This window comes from Ursus arctos, unplaced genomic scaffold (assembly GCF_023065955.2).
Source record: "Ursus arctos isolate Adak ecotype North America unplaced genomic scaffold, UrsArc2.0 scaffold_19, whole genome shotgun sequence".
In the NCBI taxonomy this organism is placed as follows: Eukaryota; Metazoa; Chordata; class Mammalia; order Carnivora; family Ursidae; genus Ursus; species Ursus arctos.
In genome coordinates this window covers 34,189,013-34,209,717 of record NW_026622863.1, presented here as the reverse complement: position 1 = coordinate 34,209,717, position 20,705 = coordinate 34,189,013, and the positions used below count along the sequence as shown (strand labels likewise).

Genomic DNA, 20,705 nt, shown 5'->3' with positions numbered 1-20,705 from the left:
AAAAAAGAAATAACTCCCTTTGACCTCAAATTTTCTTTGCTCTTTCACCTTCCTTCAATGAGAGATGGTATTTATTTAGGTCTTTCTTCGTGGCTAAGCCAGAGCTTTTGCTGATTCTCTAGTTCTCCACTGGCCCTCTCATTAATGAGTTAAATAAAACTTTGGTGTGTGTTCATTGGGTACTTGTATGAGATTTTAATATCTTCTGAAAAATATTCCTTGCCCCTGTGGAAGGAGGAGGGAGGTGGCACGGAAGTCCCGAGTTCTGTGTTCCTGGCCTGGAGTTCAGAGGAGGAGAGGGATTTGAATAAGGTACCTACACTGGCTTGCATTCTCCAGCTCATCCTAGGCTCTCCATCTGCAAGGAATCCACTCTGCAGGTAGAGATGAACATATGCATTATCAGTATCCTGCTCAGGCTACCTGGTGATCTAGTGATGAGAGAGATCTTGTTGCCTTTCAACATCAGAGATTTTAGTGACCTAATGAAACCCATCAGTGTTTTGGGGTTTTTTTTTAAGATTTTATTTATTTATTTGACACAGAGAGAGACAGCCAGCGAGAGAGGGAGCACAAGCAAGGGGAGTGGGAGAGGAAGAAGCAGGCTCCCAGCGGAGGAGCCCGATGTGGGGCTCGATCCCAGAACGCCGGGATCACGCCCTGAGCCAAAGGCAGACGCTTAACAACTGCGCCACCCAGGCGCCCCGAAGCCCCATCAGTGTTATGTCAGGAAGCAATATATCACCCCAAGCCCAAGCCCAGTCTGCACATCATTATCTTTCATTCCTTCACACAATGCTCATGTTCTAGCTCCCCACCCATCATTACTACAGCGCCCTATAATTAGCAATATGGAGTAATAATAACTAATACTCATTGTGTGCCTACTATTTCCCAGGTAGATTCTAAGTACTTAATATAGATTAAATTATTTAATACTATAACCACTCTATGAGATAGGTACCATTGATAATCACCCTCTCCGCGTACATACCAAGGTATGGAAGCACTACAAAAATCAAGTAACTTCTCCAAGATCTCAGAGATATTAAGGCAGAACTGAGATTGCAACCTTGGAGGATTTTGTGCTCTTAACTGCTGCATGACAGTTCCTTTCACAAATTAGAAGTTGAACAAACTTGGCTTAAAAAGCTCAATCCTTGGGATGATGAAAAATTCTGGAAATGGATAGGGGTGATGGTTGCACAACATTGTGAATATCCTGAATGCCACTGAAATGTACACTTAAAAATGGTTAAAATGATAAATTTTATATTGTGTATATATATTTTAAAGATTTTATGTATTTATTTTAGAGAGAGAATGCACTGGAGCAGGGGGGAGGTACAGAGGGTAGGAGAGGGAGAAGGAAAGAACCTCAAGCAGATTCCCCACTGAGTGCGGAGCCCGACACTGGGCTTGATCTCAGGACCCTGAGATCCTGACCTGAGCCGAAACCAAGAGTCAGATGCACAACAGACTGAGCCACCCAGGCACCCCTATACTGTGTATATCTTACCACAGTTAAAAATAAATAAATAATTCCACATAATAGCTTTGAAGTGTGACTTTAGGCAAATTCACCTTGTAAGCCTAGTTTCTTATCTAAAAAAATGGAGATGATAATAGTACATATGTCATAGGGTTATTGTAAGGATTAAATGGTTCCTGACACATAACAAGTCATAAATGATTGTTAGCTTAAAAAAAGGGAAGACAGTAGGGATTCTTATCAGGAAGAGTAGAAGTATGAACTTCATTGTCTGTCCATGAAAGATTCCCTTGTGCTCTTGTGGGAGGAGCATTAGTCAAATGGCATTGAAAGTCCCATTTGGATCAGAAAGTTCCTAAAGTCCTGGCTGCAAAAACACAGAGCGATACTAGCCTTCCCACCATCTGACCTCTACCTAGGAAGGACACACCAATATGACCTGCGTTCATGGTAAATGCACTCCTGTGGAAAGGGTAACTAAACAACCACTATTACTCCATTTAGGGGGCCCATGTTAAATGCCAGGCACTGGCTAAATCCTTTGCATAATTATCCTATTTAATCATCACAACAACTGCATGAGATTAACATTACCACTGCCCCTACATTTGGAGGAAAAAGAAAAACCCTAAGATGCAGAGAAGTTAAACAGCTTACTTAAGGTCATCTAGCTATTGACTTTAAGATGGCACGTGTGACTCAAGATTGGAACTCAAGCCAGCGTGTTTTAGTCAGTTCAGTCTGCTATGTCAAGCACCACAGACTGAGTGACTTCAGTGACAAACATTTATTTCTCATAGTTCTGGAGGCTGAGAAGGACGAGACCAAGGTGCTGGCAGATCTGGTGACTGGAGAGAGTCTGCTTCCTGGCTTGGAGATGGCTATCTCTCATTGTATCCTCACATGATGAGAGAGAAAAGCAAGCTCTCTCCTTTCTCTTCCTGTGAAGGGCACAAATCCCATCACAAGGGCTCCACCCTGATGACCTAATTACCTCCCAAAGCCCTACCTTATACTATCACATTGGGGGTTAGGATTTCAACATCAGAATTTTTAAGGGGACACATCCAACCCATAACCCTGTGCAACTCCAGAATGCCCACAGCATACCACCTGACCACTCAGACATCAAGAATGTGACATATTTGAAGCAATAATAACAAATATTCCAAACATGAAACAAAAACAAATCACTGTGCAGGGGAGGAGAGAGTGGCCCTTTGACTTTAAAGCAAAGAAAGACTAGTAGAGCCACCAGCTTTTTGCATAAGCCTCCCTGGAAAAGGGTTCCCTCCAAAATCCTCTTCCTTTCATCTCTCCCAACCTGTCCCTTACATCATAGCCCAAAGCCTTCTGTCTGGTGGCTATAAAGATGTTTCTCAGTAGAAACCAAAAAGAAGATATGGGAATCCAGGGCCTGCTTGGGGCCCCATCCTGCTGCGGTTGTACAGGTGGGAGAGAGCCCTAGACAGAGCAGGAGAGGAGGAGAGGGCCACCGGCATGGTATACAGGGAAAACACGCATGCTATCGCTCTTCGTAAAGTTTGCATCTTCCTTGGTGCCATTCACCCTGAGAACCCATGAAGATGTGGAGCTGTGTATTGGGAGTGGGTCTTTGAAAATGCTGTGGTAATGAGGAGGAGGCAGAGATGTAAATTAGAATGCTTATGGTTGCAAGCAACAGACTCTGAGCTCCATCTTTTAACAATATTTATTTATTTATTTATTTATTTATTTATTTATTTTATTTCACATCATCAAGGAAAGGTTGAAGGATCAGGCTTGAAAAACCGATTGACAAGACCAAATGTCTCCAAAGGGCTAAGCAACAGGAAATACAACTATCATTGTGGGAGATTGCCACCATCACTCTTCATATGCCTCAATTGACATTCCATGCCCTAGGAATGTCATAACATTTGTGCATTATACCCAAATCCTAGAGGCTGAGATGTGGGCAGAGGCAAGATTTAGATCTTCTGGCTTCTGTAGTTGGAGGAAAAGCATTGTTTTCCACCAAGATCTCGCACACAGGGAGTGGCTTCCAAATAGGAAGGCAAGTAGATGCTGGACAGTGCCCCCCCCGCCCCCCAAAAAATCCGGCATTACAATGGCAATGACATGTATCGGCCTAGACTCTTGTGATTTTTCAGACCTGTTTTGCTATTTACCATGGGTATTTAAGATGAAAGTGTGAATTTTGTGTTTATCAATGAAATCTTTTTGCGCAAATATGTAAGTCTTACCTAGAAATCGCACTCAGACCAAAGAATATATGTTTCAAGTTAGGACCTACTCTGTATGGAATTCATCTGGAATTGTCAGGAGAGAGAACACAGGACAATGCCAAAGAGAGAGGTTACATTATGTCCATCAATGGATCATTACCTAGTATGAAAACAGAAGGAAGCACAGAAAGTGGAGGTAAACAGGTTAAATTTATGGGATGATTACCAGGTCACTAGAACACCCCGAACATGAATGGAATATCCTGAAAGTAAAATAATTTAGGACAAAAGCCTTGAGTTTGCTTCTTAATCTTCCTGTTTCCCATGGTAAGCTGGGATTCTCACTTTAGTCATCTCTACATTTTGCAATATGGTAAATAAGTTTGATGATGAACCAGGACAGAATGTCTTATCACCCTAGACGCAATGTACCTTACACTATTATCCTAGCCGAACATCATTCCAGTAATTTAGGACTGCCAGTGATCAGCTGAAATATTTGGTTTGCACCATGAGGCTCAGCAAGGATTTTGTTTCACCTTATTCCAGAGGGACCACGCACACAGACTGTGTGGAAAAAAACCTCAAAAGAAATTTTAATAGAAAAATTGCTTTTCTGTGGGAGAGAGCCACTGAATGGTAATACCCACTCTAACTTCTGTCTTACTTTCTTTAGTCTCATCAATCTCTTTCTGCCCTAGAACACTGTAGCCATGCCTGTTCTCTCTGCCAAGCATTATTTTCCTCATTCTTCACTGAACTCTTCCCTAAAGTATGTATTTGTCATGAATTAATTCTGTTGCAAAAGACAGAAAGCCAACCTGAAATAGTTTAAAGGAAAGGTATTGGCTCACTCAACTTGGAAATCAATCTAAATGGTAGATCTGCAGGTGTAGCTAGATGAAGTGGCTCAAACTGTGTTATTAGAACTTGGTTTCCCTTCACCATTCTGCTCTATTTTCCTCTATCCTGGCTTCATTGTTTGTGGGCTCTTGGTGGGCTCTAGAAGCTTCAGTCAACATGGTTACCCTTTTTCTCCCATTGCCTTAGCAATTCTTCCACCACTGGGAGCCAAGATTGGTTCGGGAGCCTACCCCTGAACCAATCTCTGAAGCCAAGGGTGTAAGTTGATTGGCCAGCCTAGGTCACATGACTACCCCTATAGTGAGGAGGTGCGGTCTTTTGAAGATAAAATCCCCCCAGAAGGAATACTGAGCAGGCAGAAGGCAAATTCAGACTATAAACATATTGAAATCTCCCTATTTTCAGCCTTCAAATCAGTTTCCAATCTCTCTTCCTTTTGTGATTCTTATTGCTTGATGTGGAATTCTGAGCTGGAAATTGAACCAAGACTTAGAAACACCCATCCTGTTCTGCCATGGTCATCCCCAAGCCTGAGATCCTGGAGGGAAATATTGGGTTACAAGACAAATGGGTAGAGGAACACTTTTTTTTTTGAGCCACTCCAGAGCAGGGGTCCTAAGCCCCCGAGTGGACCTCTGTGTGTGACCAGACTGGGGACTTTAACTGAGCAGGAGATACCACCACTCCACGGAGCTGTTTGCAGAAATTATTCTTCCTCAGAATTACACCATCCAGAACAGCATTCTAAAACATTGTCTTTGCCACCAATATAATGAAACTGATGAAATTAATGTTCCATTCAAATAATACAGTGAGGTTTATTTGTAGGCATTTATCAGCTCCTTACGTAATAAAGAAATATTTTTACTGGATGTTTCCCTAATTCCTCCCCCTTATCCTGGGCATGTTGTAAGGATTGCCCACTTTACTGCTTCCAGCCTTGGGAAACTGTAGAAAAGGAAGAGATAAAGAGGAGTGGGTGAGGTTTTGTATGCAATTTGTGTGTGATGCTGTGTGACCAGGTATTACACGTACCTCGTAACTTACCCTTGAGCAGAAGAGCAGGACTGGGAGGATGAAATATTTTTTTGCCAAGAGTCCTATTGTTGAATCGCCTGTTTGTTCATCATGCTGGTCAAATTGTGGGCATACTGGGGGCTTCCTTCTGCCATTAACTCTTACTGGTTTCTTTCTTTTTTTTTTTTTTTAAGATTTTATTTATTTATTTGACATAGAGAGACAGCCAGCGAGAGAGGGAACACAAGCAGGGGGAGTGGGAGAGGAAGAAGCAGGCTCCTAGCGGAGGAGCCTGATGTGGGGCTCGATCCCAGAATGCTGGGATCATGCCCTGAGCCTAAGGCAGACGCTTAACGACTGCGCTACCCAGGCGCCCCAACTCTTACTGGTTTCTTATGGTAAATCAGGGACACCAATACTGGGCAGACGTGGTCAGGGCATGGAGGTGCTTTGTATGTAATACTTGTCTCTCTTGTTTTCTGAGAAACTATAGGTATACTATAGGTAAACTATAGGTAAACTATAGGTACTTTAGGTATTGTGCTAAAAATGAAATATGTTTGGAGGCACCTGGCTAGCTCAGTGGGTAGAGCATGTGACTCTTGATTTTGGGGTCGTGAGTTCAAGCCCCATGTTGGGCATGGAGTCTACCTTTAAAAAAGAAAAGACAGGGAAAGGAAAGGAAAGGAAAGGAAAGGAAAGGAAAGGAAAGGAAAGGAAAGGAAAGGAAAGGAAGGGAAGGGAAGGGAAGGGAAGGGAAGGGAAGGGAAGGGAAGGGAAGGGAAGGGAAGGGAAGGGAAGGGAAGGGAAGGGAAGGGAAGGGAAGGGAGGAAGGAAGGAAGGAAGGAAGGAAGGAAGGAAGGAAGGAAGGAAGGAAGGAAGGGAGGAAGAAAGAAAGAAAGAAAGAAAGAAAGAAAGAAAGAAAGAAAGAAAGAAAGAAGAAAGAAAGAAAGGAAGAAAGAAAAGGAATATGTTTAAATGCTTCTTGATACTTTCAGGTAATAGTCTCTACTAGTTTAAAACAGTGTCTTCCCAATGAACATGCGGTGGCATGCAAGATTCTCCCACTGCCTTCTCTCGTCCTCAGAATCTGGGTTCCTAAGGGCTGGTGTATTTGCCCAGCACCAAGGATGAGACATCGTCTCTTACTCCCTTGGATTTCTCATCCCACTTTAGCCCCCAGCCCAAGGCTGTCCACAATTGGCCTCTGCTGCAGCAGAACCCCACCTGCCCCAAGGGCACCCTCATACTTCATTCTTAGCTCTTTTCCCTATTGTCTCCAGGAGCCTCAGTGACTTTTCCAGACCTCCCCACTTCCACCCAGACCCAAAGGAGTCAGGATGGGAATGGTGGGAAGAGGTTTTCAGTCTTTCTCTGGCTAAATAGACCACCTTGTGGAATACTTCCCTCCCAGGTAACCCCAAGGCAGTATGGAAGCCCTCCTGGAGGGAACCAGTTAGGAGCTTCTCTAATCTGGGATTCTCAGACCCTCTGGGTCTATATCTAGCACCTTCCCCCCATGAATCATGGAGTTTTCATCAGAACAGAAAGTAGGGCCCTCACTGGATTCCTAAGGGCTGGTGTATTTGCCCAGCACTGCTTCACCTGATGTCTCCAGCTCCCTCCCACTATACTCAAAGAGCTTTCCCCTTCCTTCTGTGGCCAACCTGCTTACTCTGTGGCCTAGAGCAGGAGATCTCAAACATGGGTGTGCATCACCTGGAGGGTTCAGTACAATACAAGTTGCTGGGCCCACCCCCAGAATTTCTGATTCGGTAGAATAAAGGTCCCTAGTAATGATAATGGTACATGAATCCCCAGAACCTGTGAATATGTGACCTCATGTGGCAAAGGGGACTTTGCAGATGCAATTAAATTAAAGGTCTTGAGATAAGAAGATTATTCTGAATTATGCGTGGGCCCAGTGCCATCACAACGGCCCTTATAAAAAGGAAGCAGAGTCAGAGGAGAGGAGACCAAGGAAGCAGAGGTTGGAGTGATGCAGCCATGAGCAAGGGAATACAGGAGACCTTTGGAAGCTGGAAGAAGGAACAAATGAATTCTCCCCTAGAGCCTCCAGGAGAAACGTAGTTTTGCTGACAACTTGATTTTAGCCCTGTAGGAGCCATTTTATAATTCTGACTTCCCAAACTGTTAAATAATAACGTATTTTTTTAAACTGCTAAGTTTTTCATAATTTGTTACCGGAGCCATAAGAAACTAAAATATTATTACATTGGCTCCTGAGGATCTGCATTTCTTTTTTTTCCTTTCTCTCTTTCTCTCTTTCTCTTTCTTTCTTTCTTTCTTTGACAGAGAGAGAGAGAAAGAGCACAAATAGACAGAGCAGCAGGTAGAGGGAGAGGGAGAAGCAGGCTCCCCGCTGAGCAGAGAGCCCTATTTTGGACTCAGTCCCAGGACCCTGGGATCATGACCTAAGCCGAAGGCAGACACTTAACCGACTGAACCAGCCAGGCTCCCCGAGAATCTGCATTTGATGCTGATGCTGTGGTCCAGGGATCACTTTGAGAACCACTGGTTTACAGTGAAACACATAATCCTCAGTCCTCCTCCAAATTCTGGTTACATAAACTCTTTGCTCTCTCAAGATCTGAGGCATGCAAATGAAAGCTTTGGTGTTGACAACTTGTTATCTCCAAAAGTACTTATTTGGGAACTCAATGGCTAAACCCTGAATTTTTTTTTTCCTTTCTTTCCATTCTGCCGTAAAGCAATTATGGAGAACTACTGGGCAGTTGGCATGACTAGCCCTTAAAACTTTATCATATGAATAATTTCATAACTCTTTATCTCACCACCTTATTATTTATTATTTTCTTTTGGGGTAAACCACAGAACATCGTCAGTTTTTCTATTCTCCTAAAATATCCAGGAGGTTGGAAAACAGAAAGAGAACCTGTGCATTCTAGAAAGGAAACAGGACAAAGAGAGGTTTGCAATGTCTGGACCTCTGCTACCCTCATGTCAGCTGCTATGTTTTCTAGTTCCTTTTATGTGCGCCCTGTTCACCAGCTCCTCCCCTTCTGCCTCCCCCAGGTGAATTTGACCCCACCTCTCTTGGTATCTGACCTTGCTCCCTTTTTTCTGTCTTCTCCAGGTAACGATGCTGGCTTTTCCATTCTGGGATGCTCAGATGGAGGTGACAGTGATGGTTACTATGGTCAACAAACCAGCCACTCACTTGCCCTGGGTCTACCAAAAGGCCCTCTGCTTGAGATGGGAGACCTCATCCTATTATCTCCAGGGCTCTAGGTAGAGGAAGGGAGACGAGGTGCACAGAACGTTGATTACACACAAGAATCAATACCTTGTATACAGTAGGTACAGCAGGATATCAATTCACCGTGAGAAAAACTCCATTTGACTGTGGTCCTTGCCAGTTCCTCCTCCTCTTTTCCCTTTTCTACCTCATTTTTCCCACCATTTCTTTCTCCTCCTCCTCTCCTGGTAAGCAGTGAAGTCCAACCTGGATTTCAATTCTAACTGTCTTTTGCTGGCTGTGTGACAATGAACTAGGAACTTACCCTCTCTGATCCTTAATTCCCTTACCTGTTAAGTAGAGGTGGAGTTACCTACCTTGGTTCTCTGATGAGAACTAGATGAGAGAATATCTGAAATGTATCCATGCAGAGCAGGCACTCGATTAACGCCCTTCATGGTGGTCCGTTCTACCCACCAGCCTTCTCACCACTAAGTCCTATTCAATCAACAGAATTCACAAGGAATGCGAGGTAGGAAACCACAACTTTAATGGGAAGTTCAAGTTTCCCTTTCGTTCCAAAACTAACATTTCCCACATATTTGCCCATGTGGCTTATTCTTCAGTTAGGCCTACTTAATAAGCGCTCTGGGCAAGGCCCCTATAGAGCGATACCATTTTTTGATAAAATAATCAAATATGCCAGTAGGACTAAAGGAAACAAAGCAGAGCAATGAATAAGCCATTGGCCCTGGTGCATAAAAGGCAAAGGGGCTCTTAGCAGACACGGCATGTCGGATGTCCAGGAGCACAGGGGACATATCTGTGTTGGCCATCGTGTTGATGAGTTTAAGAAAATTCCGTTGCTCAAGGATATAGTCCTGGCCATAATCCTCCTGCACATCGGAGGTAAGGTGGTCCAGGATGTCCTTCTCCTGCTTGCTCCACATTTCACTCGTGCCTGCGATATCTGTGATGCGAGAAGAAGGGGGACTCAGATAGTGGGGAGGCCAGATCGGGCATGTCCGACCCCACCAGAGAAGCAGGCCCTTGGGAATTGGCTTCTGTTGGGAAGGATGGGCGTTCCCAAACACCTTTTTTTTAAAAAATGCGCTTTAAATGGTATTTAATGTATTTTTTTCAACATATGTATGGACAAGTTCACACATGACTGGTTTTCCACAAACCGAATAGCTCGTGCAGCAGAAGGAGAAGGCAAACCAGCCTCAAAAGCCCCACTCCCAGCCCCCTTCCCAGGAGCCACTGTCCCAAGTTAACAGAATAGAGCAGTTTTGCCTGGATTTGGACATTATGTAAATGGAATCATATATTACACTGTGAGATTCACCATGTATAATTTTTAATATGGAAGTGATACCTATTTCTATGTATAAAATTAAATATACAATGTTGACTATCATCTTATCTATTTAATAAATATAATTTTAAACAAATTATAATAAATATAATTTAAATGTACATTTAAATTTTAACATATAAATTATCTGTGATTAAATAAATATAAACATTTAATATAGAAGCAATGGTTGCTTATCATATACAATTTAATTATATAATTAACTTTAAGATATAGTAGCAATGCCTGCTCATTACATAAAATAAAGTAAATAATGAGATGTATATGTTTTTAAAATTAATCTCCTCTAAGGTAACTTACAGTTTTATGTCTTTCTATATTCCCTCCTTGTTCATACAAACATATATACACATAGAAGGCTTTGGTTTAACTGTATATTACCAGGAACAAACAAAAACCAAAAAGGATCATACTATACATGTTTTTAAAGATGTGATTGTTTGCTTAGTAATAAATCACAGACCTGCCTCTCATAGTCAATGGCTACAGATTTAAACCAGAGCAGCAGAAATTTCCCACTGAACAGCTTTTAGGCACCACTTCTCTATCAAAGGTCTTTCCAGTCATTCCTAGGTTTCAACATTTCGGTGACACTGCCATAAATAGCCTTGCACAATCCATCCTTTTGTATTTCACTGTTTTTACATCTGCAGGCAGCCCCCACAATGTGGTTAGCTGGTCAAAAGACACCTGCATTTTGGATTTCAATACCTACTGCCAGATTACTTTCCAGAAAGGTTGCAGCACCCCATGCTCCCTCCTGCAAAGTGTGTGATCGCTCTGGGATTGCTGTGGGATGAGCCTTGGTTTACTAGCTTGGGTGACTCCAGGATATCAGGTCTGCTGGGGAGACTGTTTGTGAAATGTAAGCCAGTGACGTCCCATTAAACTAACAGAAATGCGAAGGGATTGCAATTGCCTGGTTCTTCTCATGACGGCACGAGACCACACTTAAAGAAACGATTACCCTGACAATTACTCCAGAGGCTTCTGGATCTTGGACAGCATGTTGTGTGAACTATTTTTCCTCCAGCTAACTTTCCCCCAGTCTCTGCTTTCCCAGGCTGAGGGATTCCTTTTCCTCTCCACTTCCTCCTTCTCTAAACACCTCGTGGACTTTCTAACCACTTCACGGGTACTCTGTGCAGAGTCCCCAAAGCTCTCTTTATCGGTGACAGAGCCACCAGACTTTTGTCAACCTTCATCTGCCACTTTTGACACCCACAAACCCAACCCCTGGCACTTTGGGGCCACACACAATGAAATTGTTAGGGTGACCTGGATCCAAATCCCATCTCTGACTCATACCACCTCTGTGGCTCTTAAGTTGTCTGAGCCTCAGTTTTCTTCCTACAAGATGGGACTATTACGATGTCTACGTCATAGGTGAGGATTCAGTGAGATTATGTATATAAAGTGCTTAAAATCTGCTAATCATGAAACATGTTTTAGCTATTTATTGCAGGAACTAAAATATCTGTTCTGTCCCCTTGAATGTCTCCAGAGGCTCTTTGTCTCCCTGAAGATTCCTCCTCTTGTATCCCCACCCCTAACCCCACCCCGGCTTTGAGCATCATTCTCCAAATTGGAGTCCTCAGCCTTCCACTGTCTGGCCTTTTGCCTTCAGAGAGCCCATCAGAATCACCTTTAGACTGAGGGCAGTCTAAAGAACTGAGCACTGTACCTGGGGATCTAGCTTTCAGATTGCCCACCACCAAAGTGTCCCACGTACCTAGACTGGGGTACAGATCACCCACCCTACTTTAATGTCCGTACCTGGCAAATGATGGCGATTAAGCCTATCCCTCAGGGCTGTGGTGTGGATTAAGACATATAGGGGAAGGATGGGCGTATAAATTGGAACAATGTTTTTAAAATCATTTTGGTATTATCCAATAAAGCTGAGGGTAATTAAACTCCATGATCCAGTCATTCCACTCCTGGGAATGTGTCACTGGAAAAGTCACATACACGTACACCACGGTATGTGTCATGTGTCAAAGGGTCTAGAGCTGAATTGTTCATACCTGTCCCAAAGTGACCCAAATATCCCATCAATAATAGAAAAATTGTGGCATGTTCACAGAATACTGAATAGCAATGAAAATAAATTAGCTACAGCTACAGACAACATAGATGATCCGTGAAAACATGATGGTGAATGAGAAAAGCCAGACTCAAGAGAACATATACATGCTGATTCCATTCAAAGTTCAAAAGCCAGTAAAGCCAAATTCTATTGTTTGGAGATGCATGTATGGATGTAACACTGTAAAGAAAAGCAAATGAAAAGTTGTTACAAAAAGTAAGAAAGTGGGTACATGTTGAGGACAGGGAGGGCTAAGACTAGAGATCATATGGGGGCTTCTGGGGGCTGGCAATGCTTTACTTTTTGATCTGGGTGTTAAGTGCATGAGTTTTTATAGTAATTTGTTAAACTCTGTATATGATATATTTCTCAATTTTAAAAAATGGGGGGGGTGTGCCACCTGGCTGGCTCAGTCAGTGGAGCATGTAACTCTTGATCTCAGTGTTGTAAGTTCGAGCCCCACACTGGGTGTAGAAAGTATCTAAAAATTTCTTTAAATCTTTAAAGACAAACAAACAGATGAATAAACAAGTTTTTTAAATAAACATAAAAATAAGGGGCACCTGGATAGCTCAGTGATAGAGCATGCGATTCTTGGTCTTGGAGTTGAAAGTTTGAGCCCCACAGTGTGGGTGTAGAGATTACTTAAAAATAAAATCTTTTTCTTTTTTAAGATTTTATTTATTTATTTATTTATTTATTTATTTATTTATAGAAAGTGCATGCGTGCATGCATGCGTTGGGGGGAGGGGCAGAGGAAGAAGTAGAGAGAATCTCAAGCAGACCCCTCACTGAGTGTGGAGCCTGATGCAGGGCTCAATCTCATGACCCTGAGATCATGACCTGAGCCAAAATCAAGAGTTGGACACTCAACCAACTGAACCACCCAGGGGTCCCAAAAATAAAATCTTTAAAAATACTACTACTACTACTACTGGTAACAGTAGTAATAATAAAATCAACAACGTCAGGGAATAATGTATGGAAAGTAACTAGCACTTTTAAGACCAGCTCCCTCAAAATGTTAGCTCTAACAATTTTGGTGAATCCTCAAAACTGTAACTTAACTGCAGGGTTGCTTTCTGGTCCAAATGGAGTCTTACATCTGTGTTGGAAGTTTTCTTTGGCTGTGTCATCAAACCCTCAACCTTCCCGCCAGGTTCAAAGTCAAATTCATCACTTTCCCCTTATGTTACCTGTCAGCCGGCTTTCCTCTCTGCCACGCCTTCTGTCCCAGTCTCTCAATCTGTCACATCTGGTATTGCCTTTGGCCCACTCTCCTATTCCAACAACTCTGCTCCATTCTTCTCCTTGCCCAGGGAGCCCCCAGTTTGGAAGCCCCTTTCAAGGCTTCCTCCTCCCCCCGTTCCAGCTGCAGTGGTCTAGCCTGACAACCTGTGTGCCACTGGTTTCTTTCTCTGATTCCCTCCCAGAACCACTCCTCAACTGAGCCGTGCTCCTCCTGGACAACTCTGTGGGATCCAGGCTGCCAAGTGCTTCAGGACAAAAGTTCAGGGCTTTTTTTCAGATTTTATCTTGTGGGTTTTGTTAACATTCAGATCTTCAGAGTTTGTTCTTTAGTGTTAGCAATCCTTCCCAGTTTGTGGTCTTTTATTAGGCATGCTTTTTTTTTTCCTTTAATTTTCTTTTTTTTTTTTTTTAAGATTTTATTTATTTATTCGACAGAGATAGAGACAGCCAGCGAGAGAGAGAACACAAGCAGGGGGAATGGGAGAGGAAGAAGCAGGCTTCCAGCAGAGGAGCCTGATGTGGGGCTCGATCCCATAACGCCGGGATCACGCCCTGAGCCGAAGGCAGACACCCAACCGCTCTGCCACCCAGGCGCCCCTAATTTTCTTCCTATTTTTTTTATAAGCATGCTTTTTTTACATCTTCACTTAAATCAAAAAAGTTTGATGGCCCAGAGCTTAGGACTGAGCCACAGGGGCAGTCTGCATTTGCTCAAGGTTCAGAAATTCAGAGAGGGGAGAGGAGAGGAAGGCCATCTCCTTCCAGGGTAGAAAGGAGGCAGGTCATATGTTTCAGAGAAGAGAGGATAGTGTTTGAAAAACATATGACATCAAAACTTAATTCCCGGGGCGCCTGGGTAGCGCAGTCGTTAAGCGTCTGCCTTCGGCTCAGGGCGTGATCCCGGCATTCCGGGATCGAGCCCCACATCGGGCTCCTCGGCTGGGAGCCTGCTTCTTCCTCTCCCTCTCCCCTGCTGTGTTCCCTCTCTCACTGGCTGTCTCTCTGTCACATAAATAAATAAAATCTTTAAAAAAAAACAAAACAAAACAAACTTAATTCCCTTGTGGAAGGACCCAGGGGAGCAACCAAACATTGAAGAACCTGGCCCTTGCCCCTTTATTCTTAAAAGAGGCCCATCCATCCCAACCCCTCTTTGGCCAACCACTGAGGGGTTCACTTTGAACTCTGTCAGAACAAAGTGATGAGGGAGCAGAAGGCTAGCTGACGACACAGCACATGTCGACATCCTGCAACAGTCCCCCAGTCCCCACACTCCTGGGTGGGATGCATGTGATGTTCCTCCAGGAAGATCCCAACCGTCTTCATGTTAATGACTTGCTAGAGGGAAAAACAACCCCCAACTTGACAATGGCAAGGCCTCCAGAATCCTGTGAGTCTTTAACCTATGAAAATCCTTTTGAAACCCTCCTTTTCCTTACCTCCCCCAACTCTCAAGTATATAACCAGTCACCCCTCACAACCCCGTGCAGCAGGTCTCTCTGCCCATGGGTCCTGTCCCCATGCTTTAATAAACCACCATTTTGCGCCAAAGACATCTCCAGAATTCTTTCTTGGCCATTGGCTCTGGACCCCACCCCACCAAACTTCACCTAGATTCCAAAACCACTTCAGAAGGACCTTCAGCATCCCTTTCAGGGTGAACACTGAGGGGCTCTTGGGCTTAGACACCTACTCGTTCTGAAGCCTCCGGGCTGGATGACAGAGACTTTAACTCCCCATTTGGAAAGCTCTTGTCTCAGGACTGCTGAGAACATGGTCAGAGCTGCCTTGGATGAGCTATAGGCTGCCAGCTTTTCCATTGGGACCCCTCCTATGGGAATAATAAGAGAGAAAAAAATCAGTCCAATGTTTTCATTTGTTCATCCACTAAGTGTTTATTTACTTTCTTTTTAAGATTTATTTAGTTATTTGACAAAGAGAGAGAGAGAGAGCACAAGCAGGGGGAATGGCAGGCTGAGGGAGAGGGAGAAGCAGGCTCCCTGCCCAGCAAGGAAACAGATAGGGAGCTCGATCCCAGGACCTTTGGATCATGACCTGAGCCAAAGGCAGACACTTAACCAACTGAGCCACCCAGGCACCCAATCTACTAAGTGTTTAAACAGGACCTACTGCATTTCAGGAACTGGTATCAGTGGTGACTAAGGCAGAAAAAGGGCAGGCAAGGGCCCGCTGTACCCAGGTTAGTGCCTATTCTGGTCACAACCATGGTCTGGCTTCTGTTGCTTCTGCCTTCCATAGCTGCTCCATCACAGCTGGTCCAACGACAACCAAGCGTCAATCTGTCCTGGCTTCTAAGCTAAATGTGATTCAGGTGAGATAAAGAGGCTCTACCCACCCCCCCACCCCACCCCCGCCGAACTTCCAGTTTGGCCAACCACTATTCTAAGATTCTGGGTGGACATATCCAGAGGAGGGGTACTGGTCAGCCCATTCCAGCACCTGTGGTTGAACAACTTGGATCTAATACTTGTCAAAACAAGGAGTAAGGCACACCATAGGAAACCGCGGGGTATCTTTGGAGTGGAGAAAGGGCCTATTCTAGGAAGGCTACTCAGGGCTGGGATGATGCTCTTTATTGCACCTGGACCACACTTAGCTTAGAAGCTGGGAGAAACTGATCCTTTAAACTGGATCTATCATTGCACCTCGTGTTCAGGAGGAGCTATGGAAAGCAGAAGCAAAGGGATCCCGAGAAGTCAAGTGACCTTAATTGGAATAAGAGTCTCTACAGATGTAATTAAAGTACAGGTCTCAAGATGAGACCGCCCCAGATCAGGATGGGCCCTAAATTCAATAATGGGTTTTCTTGTAAGAGACAGAAAAGAAGTCATACAGAGAAACGGGGGAACAGACCACGTGAGGTTGGAGGCAGAGATGGGAGGGATGCTGCCACAAGCCAAGGAATGCCTGGAGCCCCCAGAAGCTGGGAGAGTCAAAAAGGCATTCTTCCCTAGAGCCTTTAGAGAGAGTTGGCCCTGCCAACACCTTAATTTTACTTCTGGCCTCCAGAACTGTGACAGAACAAATTCCTGTTGTTTCAAGTCCCTGTAATTTATTACAGCAGCCCTAGGAAATGAATACAGATGTGTTCCTGATGTTCTTGAACTGGAAGACACTGAGACTGGGAAGGGCTGAAGACAGTGAGGGCTCACAACAGGCAGGGGACCTCATGGGGAGCCCAGGATGACTGGACCAGCTTTGGCCAAGATTTCTCTAGGCAAAGAAGCAAGCCCTGGGTGAATGGCTAAACAAACTCAGACACAGCCATACAATGCAAGACAACTCAGCCATTTTAAAAAGTTCATTGAAAGGAATGAACTTGAGGGGCGCCCGGCTGGTTCAGTCGGTGGAGCATGCAGCTCTTAATCTTGGAGTTGTGAGTTTGAGCCCTGTGTTGAGCGTAGAGATTACTTAAAAGTAAAATCTTTAAAAAAGAATAAACTTGACACACAATAGCATAGAGGAGTCTCAAAATAATTATGGTGAATGCAAGAACCAGAAAAAAAAAAAACAGGGGCACCTGGGTGGCACAGCGGTTAAGCATCTGCCTTCGGCTCAGGGCGTGATCCCGGCGCTATGGGATCGAGCCCCACATCAGGCTCCTCTGCTATGAGCCTGCTTCTTCCTCTCCCACTCCCCCTGCTTGTGGTCCCTCTCTCGCTGGCTGTCTCTCTCTCTGTCGAATAAATAAAAAAAAATCTTAAAAAAAAATAAAATAAAATAAATTAAATAAAAGAAAAAAGAAAAAAAACAGTATGTGCTATATGATTCCATATATTTAAAATTCTAGAAAATGCAAACCAATCTACAGTCATAAACAGATCAGTGGTTACCTGCAGTGGGGTGGGGGAAGGATTAGAAAGGGGGACAAGGAAGCTTTTGGGGATGATGGACATGTTCACTATCTTAATTGTGGTGATGGTTTCCTGGGTACATACATGTCTAAACTAACCAAATTGTGTACTTTAAAGATTTTATTTTATTTATTTTAGAGAGAGAGAGAAAATGCATGAGCTGGGGGAGAGGAAGAGAGGAAGCAGATGACCCATGGAAAGCAGAGTCCGATGTGGGACTCAATCCCAGAACCCCAAGATCATGACCTGAACTGAAACCAGGAGTAAGATGCTTAACCAACTGAGCCACCCAGGAGCCCCACAAATTGTGTCCTTTGAGTATGAACAGTTTATCGTATGTCAATTATATCTCAATTTTTTAAAGAAAGGAAAGGAAAGGAAAGGAAAGGATAGGAAAGGAAAAGAAATGGAAGGGAAGGAGGAAGAAAGAAAGAAAGAAAGAAAGAAAGAAAGAAAGAAAGAAAGAAAGAAAGAAAGAAAGAAAGAAGGAAAGAAAAAGAGGGAAGGAGGAAGGAAGGGAGGAAGGCAGGGAGGAAGAAAGAAAGAAAACACCAGCACCTGGCTTCCAGAGACCATAGACACATCAGGAACAGGCAAAGATGACTTCACGGGTATTTTTCTCTGCCTAATTCCCCCAGGACATTTGTGCAACTATCTAGGCATGGGTGGAAGACTTCCTGTGTTCCCTGCTCTTAACAGGCATCCCTGTCCCACCAGGTTTCCCAGCCTTTGGTGATTTCTCAGCAAACTAAACATGGGTCCAGTTTCCTATATGTGCTTGTCTTTGTTCTTCTGATTTCAGAACTTTGCAAATGATTCCTTTCCCCTGCCAGAGTCTCTTTTATTCTTCTAGTTAGGTATGTTTCATCCATGGGAGAACATCTTCCTAGCCCTGAGTTCTCTTGGCCTGGGTCCTACCTCTATCCTCAAATTAAAGTTGGCAGTGTATTTGAGACAACAAAATATGGCTCATAGTCACATCTAACATTTATTAAAGATCATTTATTAGGGGTTACTGAAGGCATCACCTTCTGATCTGTAGTGGGTAGAACAAACCATTGTTTCTTTGATAGGCTTTCTGCTACCTCTTCCTGGACCCCTATAAAACACTGAATTCATTTTTGCACACTAAGAAAGCATGACTGCAATGATCATGAGCTGGTTTCTTAAAGAACAATCCTAGTAGAGATATTAGCTATTTCCATGCCTTAAATCTGATTATCTAGCCTTGATCTGAAAGCATACAATGCAGTTAAAAGGAAAATGAGGTGATAAAATGTATGGAACCAAATACACACAAGTACAGGTAAAGTTGGGGAAATCTGAATAACACTGGTAGATTATCATTATTATTATGCTGCTTATAGTATTGTACTATAGTTTTGCAAAATTTAACCATTGGAGGAAACAGGGTAAAGGGTACATAAGATCTCTCTCTATTCTTTCTTAATACTTTAGGTAAATCTATGGATAATCTGAAAATTATCAATTAAAAAAGAGCATAACATCTGCACCCCTGTGTTCGCTGCAGCATTATTTACAATGGCCAAGACATGGAAACAACCCAAGTGTCCACCAGTGGAGAAGTGGATAAAGAAAACTTAGTATATATATGCAATGGAATATTATTCCACCATTAGAAAGGAGGGTAATCCTGCCATTTGCACCAACATGGATAGACCTTGAGGATCTTGAGGGCATCATGCTGAGTGAAATAAGTCAGAAAGCAAAGAAATACTGTATGATCTCCCTTAGATGTAGAATCTAACAAAAACAAACTCATAGATGTAAGGAGAAGGTTGGTGGTTACCAGAGGTGGAGGGTGGGGTGAAATGGGTGAAGGTGGTCAAAAAGTATAAATTTCCTGTTATAACGTAGATAAGTTCCAAGGATATAATGTACAGCATAGTAACTATAGTTAATGATACTGTATTGTATATTTGAAAATTTGCTAAGAGAGTAAATCTTAGAAGTTCTCATCACAAGAAAAAAAAGTTGTATCTATGTGAGGTGATGGGTGGTAACTAACATTTTGCGGGAATCGTTTTGCAATTATACACATATCACATCAGTATATTTTGCGCCTTAAACTAAAATTATATGTCAACTATATCTCAATAAAACTTGTGGGGGGGATGGGGAGAACATAGGCATGGAAGAAAAGAGACCTAGAAAAATTCAAATATCATCCTTATTCGTACATGATTATTAAAACTTTGGTCTGGCTCACATAATTTCCTTTTGGGAAATACTCACCCTTACCTCCCTGTTTTTGTAGGAAGACTATCAATTAATGGTCTGTCTTTCTCATTGAAAGAGGCAGACTGACCCATCACAATACTCCATTCCCTGGACTAGGAGATTGGGCTGGAGCTGAGCATGTGACCTCAATTGAGCCAGAGTCCTGAGGCCAGTGGAAGGGAGATGACCTTATTGTTTATTCCTGGCTCTGTAAGTATGATAATGGTGGAAAACCAGAACTCCCAGGAGTCATTTCTGCTACTACACTGGAGAAGGTAAGAAAAGGAGCTCCTCTGGAGGAGCAAGAACGGGAGAACAGAGTTGTAAGTTGGGGATTGTGAAGGGAAGCAGGAGTGGAGGTGGGGGGAAGAGCTATGATGATCCCATCTTAAGAGTTCAGGTCAGTCGGTGAGATAATTAATTCCTTTTCCCTCTTCTGTCTTTGTTAGTTTGAGGTTTGACCCTGTCACTTAAAAGAAAGAGTCCTGAGGCTTAACTGATGAAATTTCAATATAGCATCTGGCATCAAACATTAAACTCTGGAGGGGGCAGGGGGAAAAAAACCAAAAAACAAACAAACAAAACCCCATTAAACTCTGGTTCCTGTCTTGCCTCAGATAACCAGCTGATTTTTTTTTTTTTTAAGTAGGCTCCACGCCCAGCATGGAGCCCAACTCAGGGCTTAAACTCACACACCTGAGATCAAGAGCTTGACCCTTAACAGACTGAGCCACCCAGGCACCTCCAGCTGATACTTTTTAAAGTGTTAGTTTCACAGACTGTTAAAGAGTTCCAAACCCGACTTTTTCCTTTTACTGGTGGGAAAGGCCCAAGAAGTTAAAGCAACTTGTTCTAATTTGCAACCCAGTTTACAGAGTTACACCCTTCTCACTTCTCCACGATTTTACAGATGAGGGGAGCTTGGCTGGCTACCGTGTCAGTTAGCAGAGGGCCGTGGCGAAGAGCCGATTTGGAGCCAACGCTGCCTAGGTTCAAATTCCAGCTCTGTCACTGATAAGTAAAATCAATTAAAATTAGGAAAGTCATTTT

At 43.3% G+C, this 20,705-nt stretch overlaps 1 protein-coding gene across 1 annotated transcript in view; it reads right to left on the bottom strand.

Moving 5' to 3' along the window:
* Positions 1-9,347: 9,347 nt before the first annotated feature.
* HSD17B2 (hydroxysteroid 17-beta dehydrogenase 2) overlaps positions 9,348-20,705 on the bottom strand; it is a 76,956-nt gene continuing 65,598 nt past the window's right edge. The window contains exons 4-5 of the mRNA XM_026495314.4: positions 15,233-15,370; positions 9,348-9,791 (exon numbers count right to left, since the gene is read on the bottom strand). Of these exons, the coding sequence (XP_026351099.1) occupies positions 9,454-9,791; positions 15,233-15,370 (476 nt within the window). The 3' untranslated portion in view covers positions 9,348-9,453. The remainder of the gene's footprint in view (positions 9,792-15,232; positions 15,371-20,705) is intronic.